Source organism: Rhinoraja longicauda, chromosome 28, assembly GCF_053455715.1.
Source record: "Rhinoraja longicauda isolate Sanriku21f chromosome 28, sRhiLon1.1, whole genome shotgun sequence".
In the NCBI taxonomy this organism is placed as follows: domain Eukaryota; kingdom Metazoa; phylum Chordata; class Chondrichthyes; order Rajiformes; family Arhynchobatidae; genus Rhinoraja; species Rhinoraja longicauda.
The window spans coordinates 20580439-20606965 of record NC_135980.1 but is presented as its reverse complement, the minus strand read 5'-3'; the positions used below and the strand labels follow the sequence as shown (position 1 = coordinate 20606965).

Here is a 26527-nt window from a genome sequence, read left to right as displayed (position 1 = left end):
TCCGTTACCTTTCATAAAATTCACGTTATGGATTTGTTCATGTAGTTGTGTAAGAGATGAAGTAATATTTAAAAATGCTAATTAGGCATATTTAGTGTACAAAAAATGAGGCACCCGTTTTCTGGATTTATTCAATTAAATATTATCCTGAATGACCTGAATGATCTCAATGTTACATAAAGGAGGCCAGATGTTCCAAGTCTTACCACTATCCAACACAGTTAACATTAGTCTGAGAAAACAATGCAGATAATCCAATATACATACTGATATTTCAGATTATATATCAATTAAGATATTCAAGTAGTATACAATAATTTTCATCCACACCTTTAAGAACATTAACTGGTATAGAAAATCAAATTCACTATTTTAGATGGGTCTAAAATCTTAACTTTTAATTAAGATTAAAATCTTAATCTTAATAATCGTTGGATGTGAACATAACAGGTGGCTAGTGTTTATTATTATTGAAGTGCCAGGCTTGCTGTATTACTTCAGAGGGCTGGTAAGGTTTAACCATTTTATTGCAGATCAGGACTCGGTTATAGGTCAAGTGCGAATAAAAATAGCAGGTCCTTTATCTTAATTACCAGAATGCGATTTTCCTAGCTTCCCTAATGATCTGTTAATCAACCAGTGCTACCACACACTTGATTCTTGTTTTACCTGGTAAATTTGGGATGATTGTGAAAATTTAGGTAGAAGGGAGAACATTACTAAATTGGATTAAAATTTCAATTTGAATTAATTGCTAACTGAAATATGGATTTATTGCAAAAGTTCCATCAGCTTTCATCTACACAACAAATTCTGTTTTGTCCATTTATCCCCTATTTTGATACAAACTAAATTCTTGTTTTAAAAAAAAGGAGATTTTGAGTGAGAAAACTACAAAACCGTCAATCATAACACCACAGCGTAGGACAGATGAAAACATTTAGAAACTAAGACATTCCAATTGTGTTTTTACCACAGTCATGGGATGCAAACACTTTAATGCCAATTAAGACAGAATGAAAGGTGGTTTGTGCTTATAAATTAATAATAACTACAGTGACGACCCGACCTCATTTCATATTTGAATCCAAGAAAGAAAATATTTATCCAGAAGTAGATTGTTTTTACAAACGATATTTAAATGATCTTGCCATTTTAAACTGTTTTCTAATTATTCCTTAGAATAATTTGACATCATTTGAGGAAGTTTAAACACTTCTGTTATCCAGCAACAAAGGATTGCATTCTTATTTATCTGCAATAATAAAAGAATCATCTGCAATTAATTTTTCCCTCTCCTGCACTGGTAACTCTGATGTTTAAGAAACGAAACTTTTCCCCTTTTTTACAATCCAATTGCTACCACTAACATCATCCAAACACTCATCAGATTCATACACATGATGATGGCATTGAGCCTCACTCAACTCAAGCTTACCCCTCTCAAACTCTTGTATTTTACTTGCATCTAGCTTGTCCAGTCCTTTTATATAATTTTATGTTTCTAAGATCCCCTCTCATCCTTCTAAATTCCAGTGAATACAAGCCCAGTCTTTCCAATCTTGCCTCATGTGACAGTCCCTCCATCCCAGGGATTAACCTCGTGCACCTACGCTGTACTGCTTCAATAGCAAGGATGTCCTTCCTCAAATTAGGAGACCAAAACTGCACACAATACTCCAGATGTGGTCTCACCAGGGCCCTGTACAACTGCTGAAGGACCTGTACTCTTATACCCAAATCCTCTCGTTATGAAGGCCAACATGCCATTCACCTTCTTCACTGTCTGCTGTACCTGCATGTTTACGTTCAATGACTGGTGTACAAGGACACCAGGTCTTGTTGCACTTCCCTTTTTCCTAATCTGACACCATTGAGATAATAATCTGCCTCCTTGTTCTTGCTGCCAAAGTGGATAACCTCACATTTATCTGCATTATATTGCATCTGCCCACTCACTCAGCCTGTCCAAGGCACGCTGCAACCTCCAAGCATCCTCTTTGCAGTTCACACTGCCACCCTGCTTTGTGTCATAGTTGATTGTATTATAGGAAGGATGTGGGGTTTAGGGAGGGTGCAAAAGAGGTTTACCAAGAATGCTACTTGGATCAAGGAGAGGTGGAACCAATATGAATTATGTTTCACTGGGCCATCAGAGACTGAGGGGAGACCTTCTTCCCTCAGATAGAAGTATTTAAAAATTATGAGGTGTAGACAGACAGAATCTTTTTCCCTGGGGTGGAGATGTCAAATACCAGAGAGCATAAGATTAAGGTGAGATGGGGAAAGTTTAAAAGAGATGCACGAGACAGGTATTTTCTTGCATAGTAGTAGGTAACTTATATGTGCTGCCAGAGGAGCAGAGAGAATAGCAGCATTTAACAGGCATCTGCACAGGCACATGAACAAGGAAATGGAGGAATATGGATAATATGCAGACAGATGGGATTAATTAGACTGGCATTGTGGGTGGCACAGAAAGTGGGGTGCTGTATCTCTCTGTGGTCTCTGTTTCTATGTAAGGCTAGGGAAACAGAGAAGCATCGAGTCAATGTTAGCTGGCTCAGGGCTGATAAAGCCCTAATTAACAAGACCAAGAGACTCTACCAATGGTTAACAATGAACGGACTATTTCTGGAACTGTGACAAAAATAACATAGTAAGGGCTGAATCCACACTGTGTATCCTTGGGGAAAGATTAAATGAGTTAATGTCAGGCATGATGTTACAAGCCTTGAATATGAAATCTTTGCCTATGGACAATGCAATCAATATCAAATACAAAATGAAATTTAAAAAAAGGGCTTGCCTGCAATGAATGCCATTACTACTAACCATTTTTACTAACAAGCAAATTGTCTTTTAATGTGTCAATGGATGAAATGTAGAAAAGACAAGTGTACCTATGCTGACAACATGTCAGCACCAATTTTCATGGCCCTTCTGCACTGCTCATCTTGTTCTTCTCCACCCCGTGCCACATTCTCTCGTGCATTGCACAGCAAGCCACCGCCATTCTGGAGACCCACTGCTGTGTAATAAAGGGCACCTTCCGATTACTCAAGCCATCTAAAGCCGATGGTTTACCATGTTCAAAATGGCTATCACTCTTATTTAAGGAAACTACTGCTAACACTGTTTGAAGACATGACGCAGATGGAAGGAGAACTGCCACAGGCATCATGGCAGCAATCCAAATGTTGTGCATCCATGCAGAAAGATTTACTTGCCCTTTGAAACCAGTGCTGCTTGGTGGATTGGAAGCCCTTCCAGATAAAGATTGGTGTGCTCTGAAGGAGTCCCCATTACACTGTATGAGCAGTCAATAGGCACATACACTTGCACCGATCAAGCCAGAGCTTCAACTCTGAATGGCCACTCACTTCAACTGCAAATAGTAAAAATAATTGGCAATGCTACGGAAGAAAATGACAATGGTCACTTGGCTGATGCAAAGGTGCACCACTGCCTAAGAGGTGAAGTATAGTCTCTATTAGTGCCTCAAAAGGTTCCTGGGGCAAAATAGTTAAGAGTAGCATGATGCTCACCTAATGCTTCATTAGGAAGATCACCAAAGCTCCATATAGTAGGGGGAAAGACGACATCCATTTTAACTCCGGTCCAGACGATACACAGAACACTAATGGGAATTTGCCAGTACTGCAAGCTTCCTCAAAAGGTAAACACTCATAAGAAGCAAGAAAAAAAAGTGCTGGAGTAACTCTGCAGTAAGGCAGCATCTCTAGAGAGCATCAGGTCGGGATCCTTCTTCAGACTGAATGTAGGGCAGGGGTGGAAAGAAAGCTGAAAGAGGGGAGGGGCAGTTTAAAGACTGGTAACTAACAGGTTGATACAGGTGAGGGTTTTCTTTGATAGGCAGATGGTAGACAAAGGCCAAAGATGAAAAGACAAAGGGGTTTAAGACAAAAGGATTGAAGAGTTAAGATTTGTGAAGCGAGAGAAAGAAATGTAAGTGGAAGGGGAGAAATCGACTAGTCTGTCAAGATGGGGTGGGGGAGAAGAAGTGAGAGGGGGAGGGTTTTGTAGTTACCGAAAATTGGAGAATTCATTGTACATACCGCTGGGTTGTAAGCTACGCAAGCGGAATATGAGGTTAAGTTCCTCCAGTTTGCATGAGGCCTCACTCTGGCATTGGAGAAGGCTCAGATCAGAAAAGCCAGTATGGGAACGGGAAGAGCAGTAAAAATGGTTAGCAACCGGGATATCCAGTAAGCCTTTGCAGACAAGTGTAAGTGTTGGACAAAACAGCCTACGCTTGGTCTCGCTGGTGTAACGAAGGCCACATCGGGACCATTGGACACTAGATAGAGGTGAGGGAGGAGGTAGAGGGATAAGTGGTGCAGGGGAATTGATAAATTGCACTCATTTCAGAGAATCAGAAATATACAAAGGTACAGAAATGTAGAAACAAGCTCTTTGGCTCACCTCATCCTAGAAACTGATGTATACATACATTAAAATCATTAGCTTACATTAACACTGTTTCCCTCAATGCTCTTTCTGGCCAAGTACCTGCCAATAGCTGAATATGTTAATTACAACCCTGGCCAGCCGCTTTTACAAGTGCCTGGCTGTCTGAAGTCCTTGAGGATCGGTGTTGCTCCTTTATACAAAGAACACACCTCCTATGGGTAATGTCTCCAGGTCCTTCCGAGCACTCTTCCCTTCTCTCATCACTTCTGCTCTTGAAGAACCAATAATCCCCTATTTGTGGAAGAGTGCTGCTTATATTGTTCAGTTCCCTTTACAGGCTGGTTCCTGTGCTGCAAGCTATGTGCCAGCATCTACAGTATGTAATCTTGCAATAGGTCAAAACGACACCACGTTCTGAAACTGATACATCACAGTAATGTGAAAGGAAGTCCAATAGGAGTGCTCTTGGAACTTAGAAAATGTTGATCTTAATTGTTACAACACTTTTAAAAACGATTAAAATGATTAAGGCAAAACAAAATGCTGTTTTAATGCCATTAGATAATAGGAAAGGAATTACTTGACAGCTATTTATTTTCAGATTTGTACAACCCTGGCATTTTCCAGCCGCCCAGGAAACCGGTTAATATTGGTGTTGGTAAGTGCAATTGCTCCAACCTTCCCTCCCTTCTGTAGTATAGCACCGAAGCAGGCCCTTCTGCCAACTTGTAATTGCACCTGCCACTACCACAATTTCTGACGGATCTTTCCATGTACGTATCACCCTCTGTGTGAAAAACTTACCCCTCAGTTCCACTTTAATCCTAACGTGGAAAAGAAGACTACCCTATCTTTGACTTTCATATTTCATAAGCCCCTAGAAGGTCACCTCTCAGCCGCCTATGTTCTGGTGAAACAGTTGCATATATTTCATTCATTTTTGTTCTATATCTATATCTAGATGCTATGAGGTTGCAGGGTGACTTGGACAGGTTGTGTGAGTGGGCGGATGCATGGCAGATGCAGTTTAATGTGGATAAGTGTGAGGTTATCCACTTTGGTGGTAAGAATAGGAAGGCATATTATTATCTGAATGGTGTCAAGTTAGGAAAAGGGGACGTACAACGAGATCTTGGTGTTCTAGTGCATCAGTCACTGAAAGGAAGCATGCAGGTACAGCAGGCAGTGAAGAAAGCCAATGGAATGTTGGCCTTCATAACAAGAGGAGTTGAGTATAGGAGCAAAGAGGTCCTTCTACAGTTGTACCGGGCCCTGGTGAGACCGCACCTGGAGTACTGTGTGCAGTTTTGGTCTCCAAATTTGAGGAAGGATATTCTTGCTATTGAGGGCGTGCAGCGTAGGTTTACTAGGTTAATTCCCGGAATGGTGGGACTGTCGTGTGTTGAAAGACTGGAGCGACTAGGCTTGTATACACTGGAATTTAGAAGTATAAGAAAATAACTGCAGATGCTGGTACAAATCGATTTATTCACAAAATGCTGGAGTAACTCAGCAGGTCAGGCAGCATCTCGGGAGAGAAGGAATGGGTGACGTTTCGGGTCGAGACCCTTCTTCAGACTGATGTCAGGGGGGCAGGACAAAGGAAGGATATAGGTGGAGACAGGAAGATAGAGGGAGATCTGGGAAGGAGGAGGGGAAGGGAGGGACAGAGGAGCTATCTGAAGTTGGAGAAGTCGACGTTCATACCACCGGACTGCAAACTGCCCAGGCGAAATATGAGGTGCTGCTCCTCCAATTTCCGGCGGGCCTCACTATGGCACTGGAGAAGGCCCATGACAGAAAGGTCGGAATGGGAGGGGGAGTTAAAGTGCTCGGCCACCGGGAGATCAGTTTTGTTAATGCGGACCGAGCGCAAGTGTTCAGCGAAGCGATCGCCGAGCCTGCGCTTGGTTTCGCCGATGTAAATGAGTTGACATCTAGAGCAGCGGATGCAATAGATGAGATTGGAGGAGGTGCAGGTGAGCCTTTGTCTCACCTGGAAAGACTGTTTGGGTCCTTGGATGGAGTTGAGGGGGGAGGTAAAGGGACAGGTGTTGCATCTCGTGTGGTTGCAGGGGAAAGTGCCCGGGGTTGGGGTGGTTTGGGTAGGAAGGGACGAGTGGACCAGGGAGTTACGGAGGGAACTGTCTCTGCGGAACGCAGAGAGGGGAGGGGATGGGAAGATATGGCCAGTGGTGGGGTCCCGTTGTAGGTGACGGAAATGTTGGTGGATGATATGTTGGAACCGCTGGCTGGTGGGGTGGAAGGTGAGAACGAGGGGGATTCTGTCCTTGTTGCGAGTGTGGGGAGGGGGAGCAAGAGCGGAGCTGCGGGATGTAGAAGAGACCCTAGTGAGAGCCTCATCTATAATGGAGGAGGGGAAGCCCCGTTTTCTGAAGAACGGGGACATCTCGGAAGCCCTAGTGTGAAACACCTCATCCCGGGCGCAGATGCGGCGTAGACGGAGGAATTGGGAGTAGGGGATAGACTTTTTGCAGGGGACCGGGTGGGAAGAAGTGTAGTCCAGATAGCTGTGCGAGTCGGTGGGTTTGTAGTAAATGTCCGTCACTAGTCTGTCTCCTGTGATGGAGATGGTGAGGTCCAGAAACGGGAGGGAGATGTCAGAGATAGTCCAGGTACATTTAAGGGCAGGATGGAAATTGGAGGTGAAGTGTATGAAGTCAGTGAGTTCTGCATGGGTGCAAGAGGTAGCACCAATGCAGTCGTCGATGTAGCGGAGGTAGAGTTCGGGGATGGGGCCAGTGTACGTCTGGAACAGGGATTGTTCGACGTACCCGACAAAGAGGCAGGCGTAGCTAGGGCCCATGCGAGTGCCCATAGCTACGCCTCTGGTTTGGAGGAAGTGGGAGGAGTCAAAGGAGAAGTTGTTGAGGGTAAGAACCAGCTCTGCTAGGCGGAGGAGAGTGTTGGTCGATGGGGATTGGCTGGTTCTACGGTCGAGGAAGAAACGGAGGGCTTCGAGACCATCCTTGTGGGGGATGGAAGTGTAGAGTGACTGGACACTCCTTTAGAAGGATGAGAGGGGATTTTATCGAAACATATAAGATTATTAAGGGGTTGGACACGCTAGAGGCAGGAAACATGTTCCCAATGTTGGGGGAGTCCAGAACCAGGGGCCACAGTTTGAGAATAAGGGGTAGGCCATTTAGAACGGAGATGAGGAAAAACGTTTTCACTCGGAGAGTTGTAAATCGGTGGAATTCTCTGCTTCAGAAAGCAGTGGAGGGCAATTCTCTGAATGCATTCAAGAGAGAGCTAGATAGAGCTCTTAAGGATAGTGGAGTCAGGGGGTATGGGGAGAAGGCAGGAACGGGGTACTGATTGAGAATAATCAGCCATGATCACATTGAATGGTGGTGCTGGTTCGAAGGGCCGAATGGCCTACTCTTGCACCTATTGTCTATTGTCTATCTTTCTACATCTCGTTTCCCATTCCCCCGACTCTAGTCTGAAGAAGGGTCTCAACCCGAAACGTCAACCATGCCTTCTCTCCAGAGATGCCGCCTGAGTTTCTCCAGCATTTTGTCTCTATCTCCAGCCTAACCAATCTCTCCTCATTACTCAACGCCTCCGATCCAGGGAACGTTCCTGTGAATTATTTCCGCACCATCTCAAGCTTAATCATGTCCTTCAAGTTCACAAGACATCGGAGCAGAATTAGGCCATTTGGCCTATTGATTCTGCTCCATCATTCAATCAAGGCTGATCTATATTTCCCCCTCAATCCCATTCTCCTGTCTCCTTCCTGTAACCTTTGACACCCGTTACTAATCAAGAACATATCAATCTCTGCTTTAAAAATAACAAACGCTCTGACCGTCTGTGGCAATGAAATCCAGATTCACCAGAATTGATTTATCAATGCTGTCCTTTCAAAGCAAGGTCAGAGGTGGGATGTTGCACTGTGTTGAAATGCCTTCAGCACTCAGATCATCCTTGCCTGCAACTAGAAAAAATCTATATAACATTCAACATGGTGTGAAAAGTGGGAAATAACATTAGCACGAGACAAGTCTAACCATCTTCTCCTGAAATTCAACAACGTTACTATTGCTCCTGAATCAGGTTAAAGCCTGGGTACCCCGAGGTACAAATTGCTACTAACAACTAAAGCCATTCCATCACCTACAATGCACAAGTGCATTGGAATATTTCCAAGTTGATCAAATGTGTGCAGCACCATCCCAAACAACCCGACAGACAGGAGAACAAACTAATGCTGCTAATCATTCATTTCCTCCACCACTGCACCTCCAGGCTGCAGCTTGCACTTTCTACAAAATGCACTGCAGCAATTTGTAACACTTCAAAAGTAGCGACCTATGATCGCCCTGAAGTCGAAGTCCAGTAGCCATGTGAAAATGCCACCACTTGGAAAAAGAATAGCAAATCCTTCAGTGTTGCTGGATCTAGAACTGCCTTACAAAGCCTCTCTCTTGCTCTTGCAGCCACAATTTATGTGGCAAATGACCCTGTGCAAATCAATAGATTTTACACAAGTTGCTTTTTCCCTCTCTTAATCAATCAGTGTCTGATGTGCTGAGTATTTCGCAGCTTTTTGCTATTTCTATTTCCAATCTGTGCAGTATTTTTGCTCTAGCATTGTGGAGTAATTGTTTCCATGTTAGATCGCACTGCTTCCATTGATTTGTGATCAACCCTAGACAAAGAATCCTTCTATTAGCACTATTGATTACACATTGGTTAAAATAAAGTAGAGGAGACAAAAGGAAGATACAAGCCAATGATGTAAAAATGTTGTTAGCAAGTTAGATTTTTGTCAAAAACTGATGAGCACAGTATAATTAACAAAAGAACATCCAGATGAATAAATACTGTATGAAATTGACATACTGTGTAAAATAAATCTGACAGCATCTTAAAATCTCTAAAATATAATTGTTGCAGCCTTCGCAAGGGCACAATGACTTAGTGGACCTCGATGATCATAATGTTGGCACCACGTTTATCAAATATCAGGTTTGGATTATCATTCGGTAACATTATCTAAGTTTTCCTCTCTCCAGAGGGCACGCTCAACATTTCCAGCATTTTCTTTTTAGATTTCCGGTTTCAATAATTGTTCTGACGTGCATTTCAGAACTTTAATAGCTCCCTTTGTTTTCTGTCTCTCTCTAATTGCACTCTTTAATTTATTAACTAGATAGTTCCTTAAACATTGGGATATCCTGATCTCATCCTATCAATAATAATCTTTGTGACTAGGCAACCCCACCTCATCTGCCAAGTGACCCTCTCTGTAACCCAAAGCTAATGTGTTTTCTCACTTTCCTAGTTTTCATGAAGGAGTCACAACTTGAAAAGCTTATTGTGCTGACTGTGTTTCTCCTTCCACGGATGTTATCAGACATGCTGAGCAATTTCAGATTTTTATTCATATTCCAGCACGTGCAACTTTAATTTTCAATTACTGTCGACATCCAATGGATTTCCTATGAAACTAAGCTTTCTCATCTACCATAAAGGTGTGCATTGGTTGGAATTGCACTTACTTCACCCATCTGCCATCTCCACCCTCTCAACTGTATCCATTTAACACGTGCCAGGCTTTGCCCCCACTTCTCTTTTCCAGGTTTCTTCCCCTACTCTAAGCAGTCTGAAGAATGGTCCTGACCCGAAATGTCATTTGTTCCAATTCCCTCTACAGATGCTGCCTGACCCATTGAGAACCTGCAGCACTTTGTGTTTCAGTCAAGATTCTGGCCTCTCCAGTTTCACGTGTGTCCATGTTTATTCATATGTTTTGTTGTAACTTTACTTTTATACACACTTTGCTGGTAAAGTAATGGTGATATTTTGTTAGATTTTCAAACAGGAACAATGATGAACAATGGGATTTCAACTATTTACGTTATGCAATCAGTTATACAGATCAAAACAATGTCTACATTAATCTGAAAATATCCAAATGCTACAGAATACACGTCAAAAACAGAATAAAACTTGAGAAGATAATGCCAGATAACACACATCCAGCATACAGGAAGGAGTCACCAAAGCTGTACTCACCCTGAGATGACTGAGACTGGATGAATGTTTTAATGAGGGTGTCAGTAGCCTGTGTGTACAGCGACAGAGCATACCGTAGAGATTGCAGATCAGGGCTCTTTTCCAAAAAGGTCTTTTTTAGGCCAACTCCGCCAGCATGGAAATATTGCTAAATCATGAGAGATTCTCAATCAGCTCCACAAGACATCAGAACTAAAATTTCTTCCAAGGTACAATGTCAGGTTAAGTCAATCGCAAGATCACCATGTGAATTAGGTAAACATATGGAAAATATTAATAATGCACAAGAAAATGAAATTATGGTATAGAATTATGCAGTCCGGAAACAGCCCCTTCCACCCAGCTTTTCTATTCTGACCAAGGTGCTCCATCTATACTAGTCCCACCTGCATGTATTTGGCCCATATCCCTCTCGACCTTTTCTATCCACGTGGCTGTCTAAATGTCTTTTAAATGTCATTCTAGTTTCTGCCTCAACTATCTCCTCCAGCAGATTATTCCATATACCCACCACCCTCTGTAAAAGTTGTCCATTTAATAGATTCCTATTAAATCTTTCCCGTCTTATCCCTGGTTCTTGATTCCCCTACTCTGGGTAAGAGTCCCTATCTATTCCCCCATGATCTGAAACGCCTCTACAAGATCACCTCATCCTCCTATGCTGCAAGGAATACAGCCCTAGCCTGCCCAGCCTCTCCCTTTAAGCTCAGGCCCTCATGTCCCGACAACATCCTCGTAAATCTTCTCTGCACTCTTTCCAGCTTAACAACATCTTTTCTATAGCAAGGTGACCAAAACTGAACACGATACTCCAACTGTGGCCTCACCACGCCTTGTACATACCATCCCAACTTCTATACTGCCTTGTACATACCATCCCAACTTCTATATGAATAAATCGATTTGCACCAGCATGCTGCCCGACCTGCTGAGTTACTCCAGCATTTTGTGAATAAATCGATTTGTACCAGCATCTGCAGTTATTTTCTTATTCTATAGTCAATATCCTGACTGATGAAGGCCAAAGTGCTAAAGCCTTCATGACCACCTTATCTACCTGTGATGCCACTTTCAAGGGAATATGTATGTGCACTCCTAGATCCCTCTGTTCTACACTTCCCGGAGCACTGCCACTTACTGTCAAGGTTTCTGCCCTCGCAAAATGCAACACCTCACATGTCATAGAGTCATAGAGTCCTACAGCACAGAAAGAGGCCCTTCGGCCCATCGTGTCCGCGCCGCCCGTTACCAAACATAGTCTAATTTTAATCCCATTTTCCCGCATTTGGACCGTAGCCCTAAATGTTGTAGCATTTCAAGTGCCCATCCAAATGCCTCTTAAACGTTGTGAGTGTTCCCGCCTCCACCACCACCCCAGGCAGTGAGTTCCAGACTCCAACCACCCTCTGGGTGAAAAAGTTCTTTCTCACATCCCCCCGAAACCTCCCTCCCCTTACCCTGTATCTATGTCCCCTCGTTGTTGAACCTTCCACCAGTGGAAGAAGTTCCCCGCCATCTACCTTATCTATGCCCCTCATGATCTTGTACACCTCGATCATGTCCCCTCTCAGCCTTCTCTGCTCCAGGGAAAACAACCCCAGTCTGCCCAGTCTCTCCTCATAGCCGAGGCCCTTCATCCTTGGCAGCATCCTGGTGAATCTCCTCTGCACCCTCTCCAAAGCTATCACATCCTTTCTATAATGTGGTGACCAGAACTGTACACAATACTCCAGCTGTGGCCTCACCATGTTCTGTACAATTGTATGTGCATTAAACTCCATTAACCATTTGCCAAACTGATCAAGATCCTGATGTAAACTTTGATAACTACGTTCGCTATCTACATACCACGCACTTTAGTGTCATCTGCAAACGTACTAATCATACCTTGTACGTTCTCATCCAAATCGTTGATAAACAAACAGCAATGGGACCAGCACTGATAACAGACCTCCAGTCTGAAAAACAACCTTCCACCATCACCCACTGCTTCCTTTCATGAAGCCAATTTTCTATCCATTTTCGATCCCCTGCGATCTAACCATGCCGAACCTTGTCAAATGCCCTGCTGACATCCATATAGACAACGTCTAATGCTCTGCTCTTATCAACCTTTTGGTCACATGTATATCTTATCCCTCAGAATACTCGCCAGTAACTCGTAAATCTTCAAAATAAATGCAATGAAATTTAAACAACGTTAAAAATGTATTACTTTATTTAAAGTACTTATTTTATTGTACCACATAATTGTAGGCTGCATTTGAATTTTATTGTGCTGAATAAAAATCAATTAAATTAGCAAAGATAACTGAAGAAAAAAAATACCATTAAGTTACTCAGGCCTGGCTACAGTTGAACAATTTCAAGAGCATCTAATGTTCAAGTTGACAAACATTGTATCAGTGAAGATTGAAAGACTGAAACTAGTCTGAATGTATTAGAGATTGCAACACAATCTCAATACATGCCCTTGTCCCAAATAGTGCCCCGACCCACTGAGTTCCTCCAGCACTTTGTTTTGCTCAAGAGTCCAGCATTTGCAATTTATTATGTCTGCAATATAATCTCATCCACTTACCACTCCAACTAAATATGTAATGATGCACAGTCGTCTGATACTAGATAATTCACCAATATCTCATGTTCCTGAACATCTAACATTGTTAATTTTACTTTTCTCTGTAGGATTTCTATATTGAATTGTGCAGCTTCAAAAAGCTTGTAGTGTAAGAACGCCTACACATAGAAGCTATAAGGACAAAATGGTTACTGAAGTACAAGTATTGATTACCTTAATAGTATCAAGTGCAAGCTCCACTACTGCACACTGTTTGGGGGAAAGACTTTTGGCTTCTTCTCTGACCATATGATCCTGAAAAATACAATCAGACAATAATTTATCATAAAGTACAATAAAGCATACATCAAAATAACAAAATAAAAGTCATAAAACTAATGGAATTTCTCATTAATTTTAGCTATTTCCTTATTTTTTCCAATAATTTTCCTATCACATTAGAATGAATAAAGGTGCTTGAATAAACTATATTTGTTGCCCTGCAGTCATAAAGCACCTCATCTGCAGTTAGTAAAGCGCTAAAAATCTATTGTGGCCCCACCAGCCTCTTCTCTGGTCTCCCTTATCAGCAGGTGATACGTCTCAGCTGGCACTGTGGATTCTCGAACTATAATGTCCTTCTCCTCACTGAATAAAGATGAGAATTATTCATTTAAGACAATGGCATGGCAGGTAGAGTTGCTGCCTCACACGCCAGAGACCGGGTTCGATCTGACCTCGGGTGCTTACTATGTGAAGTTTTCATGTTCTCTATGTGACCGCATGGGCTTCCTCCAGGTTCTCCAGTTTCCTCCCACTTCCCAAAGACGTGCAATTTTGTAGGTTAAACAGGTTCTGTAAATTGCCCCTAATGTGTTGAGACTTTATGAGAAAGTGGAATAACATAGAACGTGTGAATGGGTGATCGATTGTCAGCGTGGACACGGTGGGCCGAAGGGCCCGTTTCCATGCTGTATCTCGAAACTAAACTAAACCTCACTTACATCCTCTACCTGCGCACACATACTAATTTGATCCCAATTGGGCCTTATTCTATCGAATACCACCACAAAACCTATGAGCTTTTCGGAGATTCTTACAATTGAATGATCAAAAACAAGTTGGCAGAATGTGTAATAAAATAGACTAATAGGATAGTCAGCAGTTGCAAAGAAAATTAAGACATAGTAGCACTTCATTCTTACATTTAGTTTTCTGTCTAGAAAACAACTAAATCTTTGGATGTTTAGACTTACAACAAAATTGCGTGATAAACTACACTTGTACTTAATATAATTTAAAGTACTGGTTGGAATCACATTCACTGAGCAATAGAAATATTAGAATTTATTTCATCTGATGGATGCTTGCCTGTTACACTGGCAAGGATATAGATTAAGATGCACTGTACTCCTACCTTTAGTTTTGAAAGTTGCCCGAGTTCTTTTGCAGCGTTGAAAATAAGTTGCGTTCCCTTTGAAAAAGAAACATACACAATGAATGTCAAAACGCAGCTGAAATAATAGTATTAAAAAAGCTGTAACAATCTTCCACTTCACAAAACTTTTTCAAAATACAGTCACACACATTCAACACCGAATTATTTTCTTACATCGCTGTGACAGACAAGCTTCACCCTTCCCTGAAAAGAGAATATTTATTACTTTTCACACATTGCTCATCAATTTATTGCAGAACGTTATTGACAAAAAAAACATTGTTTTAAATGAAAACATAAAACTGCTGTGAAATCCATCTTAAATACCTGATAAAGATACATGGAATTATTATATTCAAACTGGAGTTGAGGTGCTACAATACAAATTTTTAAAACGGCAGCTGATAAGATTGACAGGCATAAAACTAGGCAGGAAATTCAGGCAAAGCTATGCTTAGGTTGACTTCAATAAAATAGAACAATATGCTTATGCAATATGCGTCAAAGTATGCGGTGGGAAAACGTGATGTAGCAATACCTTACTACATGAATCAACTGAGGAACAGTAACCTGCATTTATATAGTATCTTTAACATAATATAATATCCCAAGGTACTTCACAAAAGGACTAGTAACCAAAATTTGATACAGAATCTTACACAGAGGTAATGTGCTGAATTGTGCTGACTAATATTTCCAAAGGAAAATAAACTGCTGATCAGTCATTTTGAATTTCTCCGTATGAGTTAGTCACATGCAGAACTCTGGCGTGTGCTGAAAGTCATGGGCCAGCACATCAGACTCTTTACTATTTGGCTGCACTCAGCATTTTGCCTCTGTGCAAAATAAAAGTGCAGAGAAATGCTTTACTTATTCATTTTGATTTCAATGTTTTAATTACGTATTGATGTTTTAATTACATTTTAATCATTATAATTCTTTCAAAAACTATTAATAATTAAAATGTCTCTATTAGTTGTAATTAAAAATAATCCAAAGCCTTTGACGGCTGGTGAACTGCATGGGGTCTGAACATGGTGTCTGAGATGTAATCTCTGCTTCAAGCCTGCTGCCTCACTGGACATTTAATGGGTGTAGGGGCTCGCAACCAATATATGAACAGGCATATGGGTCCGCAAGCAGAGGGACCAGTCAGAAGGCCTGGTCTAACCTGATCTGACCCATTAGAGCAGGTGAGCAAAAGCTTCAGCAAAATTGCATCTGAGAAGTAGAGGTGAAGAGACAGGAAAGGAATTAATGGGTAGCCATCTTGAGAGCATGAATTCATAGCTGTCAATAATGGAACAATTATTGTTAGAAATCAGAAGAGGCATAAATGTCTCAGGGAGCAGACTGGAGAAATTAGCAGAGGTTTGAAAAAAAAAGAAACACAAATTTTAAAATCATAGCAGTCCTTAACCAGGAATAAGTGTACATTAGGAAGATAAGGATCTAAACACAACTTATCATATCATATCATATCATATACATACAGCCGGAAACAGGCCTTTTCGGCCCTCCAAGTCCGTGCCGCCCAGTGATCCCCGTACATTAACACTATCCTACACCCACTAGGGACAATTTTTACATTTACCCAGCCAATTAACCTACATACCTGTACGTCTTTGGAGTGTGGGAGGAAACCGAAGATCTCGGAGTAAACCCACGCAGGTCACGGGGAGAACGTACAAACTCCTTACAGTGCAGCACCCGTAGTCAGGATCGAACCTGAGTCTCCGGCGCTGCATTCGCTGTAAAGCAGCAACTCTACCGCTGCGCTACCGTGCCGCTTGAATGAACAATTGCCTAAATTATCCTAATTTAACACACACGAACAATTAAATGCAAATTTTAGACAGAGTGGCTCACTCTGCCTGATGACAGAAATGTAATGGCACTGTTGATGAAAATTCCATGCCAATCTAAAGCAATTTAAATCTAAAGCAATCTAAAACAATTCTGTGCTAAGTCAGAGAATCTTCATTTACATCATCAATATATTTTTGGCTTGCCGACTTAAATAATTGAGAACTGAGAAGGGACTCTGTGCTTTAAAATGATAATGAACATATAATTGTACCTGCTATACATTCTGTGATCTGACAAGGCAACTTTATCATGTTGTGAATTTCATGGTAACTGGTAATTTGAGTAAACATTGGGAACAAAATAAATGTTTTGTGGGAGAAATTTGTTGCTTGGTACTCACACAAGCACATCTATTTTCACCACATAATTGTAGAAGGCATTTGTTTTTTTTTGGAATAAACGCATTAAATGCTCAGTGTACTCAGGATGGTTGTAACTATCTTCCACACTATCTGTTTAATCTCCAGGATTTTGCATAACCAGGAAAAATAGACAATGAAGATAGCACCTAAGTTACTGGTTGACATGGTGGGGGTCAAGGGGGCTGTTATTATTCTACAATAAAACACAAAGTGCAGGAGTCCTAGCAGGTCAGGCAATATCTGTGGAGGGAATGGATAGGAGACATTTTGGGTTGAGACATTTCGGGTTCAGATTCAGACCGATTTAGATCTCGACCCTAAATGTCGCCTGTTCATTCCCTCCATAGATGCTGCCTGACCCGCTGCCTTCCTCCAGCACTTTTGCTCAAATTTTATGGTGCCTCAGTTTAACACTACAAATAAACAAAGGGAAGTACAAACAAGGAACTGTAGATGACAGAAGTCTGGGTGAGAACATCAGTAGCAAAACTGGGCCTGAGGAAGGGTCCCAGCCCAAAGTGTCACCTATCTAGGGGTTCTCCAGAGATGCTGCCCGACCTGCTGAATTACTCCAGCACTTTGTGTTCGAAACATAGGGACGTTATTGATCATAAGATCCAAGTTATAACAATTCAGAAGAACATGAACTGCAATGATACTAATGGGCAGCAGGCTTATGGGAAGACGTTCCCTTTGTTCACGATGCTCCCTTTCCTTTTTTGCTACTTGATCATCACTGGGTCTAGATCCTCGAACTCCCTATCCAACAGAACAGTGAATGTCCCTTCACCAGAAGAACCACAGTGGTTCAAGGCAGTGGCTTGACCATCTCTACATGGCAGAGGGATGAGCAATAAATGTTGGCCTTGCTAGTGCTGCCCAGATCCCAGACAACAAATGAAAAGATCAGATTATCTCAATTAGAAATTAGATGGAATACCTAACATTTTATTTCTTTCATTCTGCAACATCTATCTGCGTTTAATTGTGCATGTGTGTGCTCTGTAGATAATGACAGATTGCATCCGTTTTAATGACAAGGTCTGCTTTCTCACAGTAATTTTTCATTACAAATTGCAGACCATTAGTTTCAGTCAGACAATATTAGGGTTCGGTATGTGGTTCAGCCCTCTGGACTAATCTCAATCAAAATTAAAATGTCTAGGAAAATTCTATCACCCGAGTCTGACAACTCGTCTCAAGGACGATTATGCTTAGGGCTAATTTTATAATATCCTTTCATTTAATCCACGAATATTAATAAAGGCAATAGAACGTTGTAACATTTTCTGAAGTCAGCTGTTCTTAGAGAAAATTAGTTAAAAATAATAAACCTCTTCTTTGTGCTTAGCCACTACTTATGATCCTTCAGATTATGCTATTTTAGATGCATTTCTATTGTGTTGACCAGGAGCTGGCAAAGCACTTCAACATTCTTTTGGTTTAAGTGTCACATAGAACTAAATTTATTTTACAGTGTTAGTATTTTCCTAATTTATTTAAAGTCAAAAGAAGCGCTGATAAAGATCCTATGCATACCAGAATACAACATTTAATGTGCAAAAATAAGATTATTTTGCATTGTGACCAAATAGCAAAACTATTGCTTGTAAGAGGACATTTTAATTTGCAGATTTTCTTCCAAAGATCATTTTTATTTGGTTTAGTTTAGAGATACAGCATGAAAACAGGCCCTTCGGCCCACTGAATCCATGCTGATCATCAAAAATATGCTGATAGAACAAAAAACACACTAACAAAAAGTTATCAAACCATGGTGGAAAATTTCCAAGGAGAATCTGATTTTACAATTGCAATTCGTACCCAAACTGGACTATACACAAGCGTTGTACGCCTCCACATTTTTGTTTTGAATTTTTTTTGCCAAATTTAAATTTATTATCCATAGTGCTTGCTTGAAGTAACTTCTTACAAAATTCTCAGTGTTTGTGAGCATCAGTTGTAAAAGGATCCTTTAATCATAAATAACCTGCATATGTTCCCTGCCTATCACCTAATCTTGCACCTCCTCAATGATCAAAGCAAATAAGAGGTAAACGGTTGTATTCCGACTATACTTAGAAAACAAGTTTAGATTAAGATTACAGCATATTTCATTGTTGCCAGCTTTTATTACAAATAATGAATCAAACATAATTGCAGACACATTTCAGACAGGGCATCTCTTGCAGAAAAAGAATCAGCCAACAGTTTAAAACACATATACCGCAGCTGTTAATTAAATAGTGGTAGCAAATGATACACATAATACCATTTCAACAAATACAAGCAGTTAGCTTTTACAAAGATAGACATTTCCTTGATGTGCACATACAGAATTGAGCTGTAAACATACAACACACTTTTGACAGATTTAAAAAAAAATCCTAAAGAGCAAACATTTAAGTGACAAAACAAGGGGAAATTTCAGGTATGGGAACCCAGCAGAGGTTGTTATTATTAACCAGTCAGCCATGTGCACCAGCTTGTGGCAGCATACACTAACGAGCGCAGCCACACACAACATTACTGACTAATTCTATTAAACGTACAGCAGACAGACAGACAGACACATAGTGCTGTACTTACAATCATCTGCCATTATCAGAGAGCAGAACAATTAAAGAAAATGATAATCAGATCAATGTACTAAAATTACTTTTGTAGTTTTATGCAACTTTTCAAATTAGTTGATTTTATAAACGTTAAAAAAAGAGTTATTAGATTCTGTGGCCCTTTGGTAAATTGCCAAATCTTAATTATTTTTTAAAAAATCAATAAAGGCACTGTCAATAGAGATCAGAGATGTAAATATCTGAAAATATATTATTTCAAATGGATCTTGATTACACTGCTTTAAAAAATATTTACAAGGTAAAGAATGTAAAATTTATCTGTGCACATAATGCTTTTGTAACAACATTTAATCTTTTAATGATGCAAAAATGCCTAAGATCCTGAAAGGTTAATTAAGCAATTAACAACAATGATTCACATAACATTTTTTCCTATTCTTTTTTAAAGCCAGCAAGATATCTAGAGCAAAGGAATTTTATTTAATTTTCTCCATCTTAGGCCTTACTTAAGGAGCTTATATAATGTAAGGAAGTCAGTTCTTGTTTTTTTCCATCATAATTGTGGCATTACCGGGTAAGAATAATGTTTGGAATAGAGTATTTTAATTTTACATTTATGAATTCCTTAACTGAGATAATGCATTAAGAAATATCAAGTTGGCAACTCAATCCACGTGGAAGATTTTTCTCCTATGATGCATCTTCATCATGACTTGTAATAAAAAGCATTAACAATACATTTGACATGAACACTTGCACAGCCATCACAGATCAATCCTGCAATTGGCTGAATTGGCCCCTGCATGAATTTGTTGCGATATCCCACTAAATCACAATGATTGAAATGTAGAAATTGCTGCTTACCGTTTGATCGGTTAAAGGTGGCAGGACAATAGTTTTCTCCATTATGTTCATTACAATCTTCCACAATTCTTTCAGAACGCGCTTCAACACTGTTTTCTCGCAGATCTTTGCGAACAGGGTCAAACTGGAAGAGGAAGCAAGTGTGTGCACCAGTATTCAAACTGACATCTAGTCAATTACTTATTTTTACGTGGCACCTTCAATTCAGCCACAGTATAGGTAGTCTGCTATTACGCAACAGTTGTGTTTCTAAGTACCCTTGTTTTATAGAAAATAGTGTTTTAAAAATCGTGTCAATGGTGGTGGGGGGGGGGGGGGGGGGGGGTTAGAGGCTAGAGAGTATCAGACTTGCCATAACAAGATTAGTTTTTCCATGCAGGATTTTCAAAATGATGGTCTTTTCAATGGCAATAAGTTTATTTTTGTTATTGTAAGCTAAAAATACTAAAGGCTGAATGTTATATTGTTTAATAGAGAAATTGCCCAAGTGTCAATAGAAGCTATTCTGTGGCAATTTTAATGGGCAACCACGATCACACTAACAAACTTAAAGAGACTATGGTGGCTAGTTACTGCAGGGAGGTGACAGGAAAACAGTTTTTCACCTGCTATACTGTTTAGAGATGCAGAACGTCTAAAATGGAACTTGATACCACCGGTCCAAAGCAGGTGAAAGTGCAAAGATGTAGTGAAACAATCAGAATCGTGCAAAGCCACACTTGGAGACGTACAAGGAACACAGAGAATTGTTGGGTAGATAAAGTTAAACAGTCAAAAACAGGCGAGAGAATGGAAATATTTGAACAATAGAATGAGTTCACACTTCTTCCTACTCCTTTTCGCACATGTTAATTAATGGATGAAATTCCTTGTATTTCTTCTGTTTTTTTGTTTATTTTGTTTTTTAATTGATGTCTGTTAACATGTTCGAAATAAAATATAATAAAATGAAATGAAATGAAATGAAAGTTTTAAAATTTGAGAAAATGAAAGCCTGAGCTGCTGAATGAGAGAATGCATTCTTGAAGAAAGATTTTTGGATGAGTTAATGAAGAGTGGTCAAGAAAAATTCACCCTAGATTAGAATAATTGAATCTAGAGGTAATACTGTTATTTTTCAGCAAACAGTTGGCTGAGCTGAGGAAAATCTGTGCAACATCTGGAAGGTAGATGAGGCTAGTCCCGGTGATGGGATTAGAAAGCCTTTAGATCTATTGAACAGCAGTTTCTGCCACTAAAATATATAAATAATTGATACTGTTTATGCCCTTCATTGCCATAAAGAAGTTAAGCAACGCATTTATACACTGATTTTCCTGATTTAAGAAAAGCCCTTCATGAATGGCTTTTTTTCTGAAATATAATCACAGTTGTAATCCAGGAAACAAGCCAGGTCAGTATAAATTTATTAAACAGTGGAGCAGGCTTGAGGAATTGAATGGCCAACTCAAGTTCATAATTCATATGTTCATAATAGCAATGCGATCGTCTGGCTTTTATGATTTTAGTTGAGGAATAAATATTGGATTAATTATTAAGGAGCATATCCATGATCTGTGCAAATAATGATCACCTGAGGGACAGATGCAACTTTGGTTTAACATCTCATCCAAAAAAACAGCATCAGCAATGCCACATTTCTTCAGTGTCAACTTAAATTTTCTGCTCAAGTCTTTTGAGTGGGAGTCCACAATCTTCTCAGTGGGAGGTGTCAGTACTACCGCTGAGACACAGCCTAAACCTATCAGAGTATATGCATGATACATTGCTTATATTTAAATATAATTTAGAGACTTCCCTTTTGCATGGATTATTCATGCATTATTCTTCCATGCATTATTCATCCTGTGAATATATTTTGAAAGTTTCAAAAGGATAAAATCAAAGTAGATTTCATAGTTTTTTACTTCCTTTTATAACAACTAACATGTGAAAGTAACTACTTGGGTCCTTTGAATTTTAACTAACTTTAGTTCATTCAGTTTTGAAATGTAGATGGCATGTGGTATAATGCCTTTCTTCCTCAAGATTGCCATGTTAATTTTGACTAGGAAATAGTAAATAAAAATGACAATGTCAATTTGGCTCGCTGTGTCAACACCTCACAAGATTTTTATTTCCATTGACATCCAAAAAGCAAAGATTGCTTTTGATTGATTGGAAGATACAGAATGGAAACTGGCTCTTTGGCTCACCGAGTCCACCCTTACCATTGATCACCCTTTCACATTAGTTCTATGCTGTCCCACTCCCTACACTCCCTCCCATGTTATCCCACTCCCTACACCTGAGGGTCAATTTTACAGAGGAAAATTAACTTACAAACCCATGTCTTTGGAATGTGGGAAGGAACTTTAGCACCCAGAAGAAACCCACAGGGTAACAGAGAGAATGTGCAAACTCCACACAGATAGCTTATTTTACATGTTAGCTTTGAAGGAGGAGAGTACAGTGCAGGTTCAGTGTCCATGATGAACTCAGCAAACATGCTAATTAAAACATTGAGAAAATGTTGACTTACTTGCTATCTAGTAAGTCCATGAGTGGCTGGAGAACATTGTCAGCATCCTGGGCCACACTGTTGCAAGTACTGGCAGGCACATTTCCAGTTCCTTTCACCTGGCTGAGAATATCTCCCATCTGCTTTACACATTCCTCAATATGAGGCTGAAAACTGAAAATATGCAAGGATGTTAAATACAGCATTAAAAATAAATAATTCTTTAAGAAAAACAAAGGCGTAAAATGTTGCTTATATGCCCTTTTTGGTATATATTGCTTTTGTAACTGTTAAAGTAAAAGTTAAATACCAAGAAAATAATATGAAATAAATGACCAGAAGCTCTTATTGAAATATTATTGATTGACTGAATGGACTGGACTAAATTGAGTTAAATCCCATCCACTACACACTTCTGCCCGCACTTGCCTGATTAAGATGCAAAGAACCAATCAGGCTGACGTATCTAGCTTGGGAGGTGTGTAGGAAGGAATTGCAGATGCTGGTTTACACCTAAGACAAACACAACATTGCGGAGTAACTCAGCAGGACAGGCAGCATCTCTGGAGAGAAGGAATGGGTGACGTTTCGGGTCGAGACCCTTCTTCAGACTCGGCTTGGGAAGTGTCCCGTTTCATACAGTAAAACCTCAACAGGTTTATCCAGACATCTGGTTCCTGGAACCACTGGTCGCTGGATCATCCTGGCTTTGACAGAAGGCAAAGCTGTGAATATAGCTCTTTCTTCTGTCAAAGCCTAGACTGTAATTTAAGTGTTTTAACACCTCACTGATATTCAGAGACATTTAAAACGTATTACAACGGTTGTAAATAATTTTAATGTTTTAAAACTAAAAATTAAAATTGCAATATGAACAAAAAATACAATGAGATTAAGAAATAATTAAATATTTAAAGCAAAGAAATAGTTAAGTAAATATGTTGCATTTTTTCTTCTAATGTTCATGCTTAGCATCTATCAAGACAGATTTCGACAATGGACTCAAGGTAAAGTCTAGCATTGAGTGGAATTATTGACACACCAGTGCGTCGCTCAATTTGCACTCAAGTTTGTATGTGCTCAATTCTGAGGCTTTCATAAAGAGTGGACTGAAATGGCTTCTTTCAGATATGCTGCTTGGCGCAATTTAGTTTATTACCCATTATCTACTATAGAAAAATTAGCGTTTCCAACAGTGAATTTCCAAGACATTTCTCCAATGTGATTAGTATCAAAATTATCTTTGCATAATGCATTGTCAACCTTTATTGCAATAATTCCAGGTTTTTAACAGTTAGGTTATTCATGTTATAACACCAGACTAAAAATCAAATCGAATATACATTAGTAGGGTGTATATCCAAACTTTGATTTTCAAACTACTGATTGCCTAAAACATCCAGTTTAGTTCAGTCTAGAGATACAGCATGGAATAGGCCCTTCAACGCACCAAGTCCACGCCAACCTGTTCACACTTGTTCCGTGTGATCCCACTTTCTTATCCATTCTCTTTATGGGTGTTTCCATAAATACAGCACTCCGTTGTGAAACTGAAGTTCTCCAAACTTCCAGGTAATTTTCCTGTTTTTTATGTACTATTCCCATTGTTTCATATCCTGTATTTTAAGTAGTATAGATCATGGTGTATAGCCAAAGTAATGAGATGAAGCAAAAATAAATAAATCTGTTTTTACAAAGAAAAATATCAGATATGTCCCTGTGTTTTCTTGCCTTTATGTGTGACATTTTTCAAGCAGGATTTCATCAAATCCGTAGGTTAATTTATACCAGAAAGGATTATATTAATTTTGCAATTAAATAACTCTATACAAGCCAAATTCTAATTATGCTTGTGATTTTTATCATTTATCACCCGATTTCCATATGTCTTATATGTTTTATAAATAAAAAAAATTCTCGTTTTTTTTCTTCTTCAAATTTTGAAAGTATTAAATTTTGGTCAAATTTTGATCACAAATGAGCTCAAAATGATCCTAGGTAGGCCCATCTTTAATCCTATGGTATTTCATTATGATTTGATAACTTTCAAATTTGGCCACCCATGTCACAGGTTGGTACCCTTATTTACGGAAACACCCATATCTTAAATATCTTTGCCTAAGTATCATTATATACCTGATCATGAATAATTGCACATATACCTTATGTACTATAAGATTTTGATATCCCTACCTTAATGCAAACACTCTGCTGAGATCATCCAGCACATTGTTGAGTTTTATCTGCAGCTCTTTTAAAATATCACTGGCTTCTGAATTCAACTGCAAATACAGACATGCATTTACAGTACACATAACAATCATTCTGAAATACAGGCATGCATTCAGAAAACCATTAGCCAAGCTGAACATGATGATTCAGAGCACTGAACTAAAATAAAGAATGAAGTTGAATGTCAAAAGCAACTATCATAATGAGCTTAACCGCCTTTAATATACCACTTTCTTAGTGTTTTACCTTCTTCATAAATGTACAAGCCTATCACAGGACAATGTATCCATGCATGGACTTGTATCTGAAGCACTGCAATGAGCAATGTGCATTATTTATAGCGATTACTGGTGCAAGAACCATTAGAAATCACATATCAATCAAAGGAAAGTGACAATAGTACAGTAAAATTAAAACAAATGATACCATGCTAATGGTATCAACACTAATAGTTGTCCTCCAGTTTAATCTAGGTTAGTTATATCTTGATAGTTGTGAACACTCCAGCTGAGTGCATGTTCATGTTTTTGTAACATTAAAAATAATGTACATTGGAGACAATATTTTCTTTCTATGGACCAAACGTACCAAAAGGGACCCGAAGGACAACGTTTTCACATAGAGGCAGCACGTACTGTACTATTATAACATTTAAAAGACACTTGGCCAGGTAAATGTATTGGAAAGATTTGGCGGAATATTGGCCAGGGGCAGGCAATCGGGACTGGCTCAGTTAGAGAACTTGGTCAGCATGGACAAGTTGGGCCGAACCACCTGTTTAGACAATGAATGCTTAATTCATCCATCAATGTTATAGACAGCAGAATTTACATGGTAACACCATTATGACGCTCGCAATCTTTGGATTTCTTTTGACATGTGAACTATTGTGGAACATAATAGGAGATTAAAGGAGATAAGAAATAAAATTCTTTAAATTAGAAACCATAAAAGATTTTAAATTAAAAATAAATTAAGAATTTCATAATCTTACATCTTTTCCTCCCATTGCTTCAAACATCTTCTCCAGTTGCACTCGTAGCTGCTGAATGTTGTTCATCAGGATACATGGCTAAAAAATGTTAATGTATCAGTAATTATTTCTATGGTTATAGGCTTTCAGCTTTACATAAAATGCTAAAGATTGGCACACAAGTACAATCAATAGAGGTCCGAACAACTAACAATGATGCCTAAAAATGCATTACAGTTCTATTGAATGTATAAAAGGATTATAGAATTCATGAACATTTCTTAAGGATTGAGAAATAACAAAATATGAAATGGCAGAACACCAGCAAGGTTGGAGACTTTGTTGGAATAGTAGAGTCTACCTTACTAGAGTCCCCATAATCATTTTTAGAGGCATAAAGAAGTGGAACTATACCAAGATACTAATCGAAGGTATTTATTCACAAAATGCTGGAGTAACTCAGCAGGTCAGGCAGCATCTCGGGAGAGAAGGAATGGGTGACGTTTCGGGTCAAGGCCCTTCTTCAGACTGATGATCGAATCGTGGATTTCTGATAGCTTTCTTCATTTTCCATTGCTGAAACAATACTTTTATAGATAAAATTTGTTGAAACTTCTGCAATATTTATTTCCTGGCCCAAAGTGAGTCCCAAGAGAACTTTCAGCCCA

General features: G+C 39.5%; 1 protein-coding gene across 10 annotated transcripts in view; it reads right to left on the bottom strand.

Annotated features, from left to right (window-relative positions):
- Positions 1-26527, bottom strand: part of LOC144607377 (protein unc-13 homolog A-like) — a 184408-nt gene that overhangs the window by 9688 nt on the left and 148193 nt on the right. For all 10 annotated transcript variants that reach the window (XM_078424171.1, XM_078424174.1, XM_078424170.1 and 7 more), the window contains 7 exons: positions 25881-25958; positions 24848-24936; positions 22676-22828; positions 20155-20278; positions 14463-14519; positions 13280-13360; positions 10486-10633 (listed from right to left, as the gene is read on the bottom strand). In XM_078424171.1, the coding sequence (XP_078280297.1) occupies positions 10486-10633; positions 13280-13360; positions 14463-14519; positions 20155-20278; positions 22676-22828; positions 24848-24936; positions 25881-25958 (730 nt within the window). The remainder of the gene's footprint in view (positions 1-10485; positions 10634-13279; positions 13361-14462; positions 14520-20154; positions 20279-22675; positions 22829-24847; positions 24937-25880; positions 25959-26527) is intronic.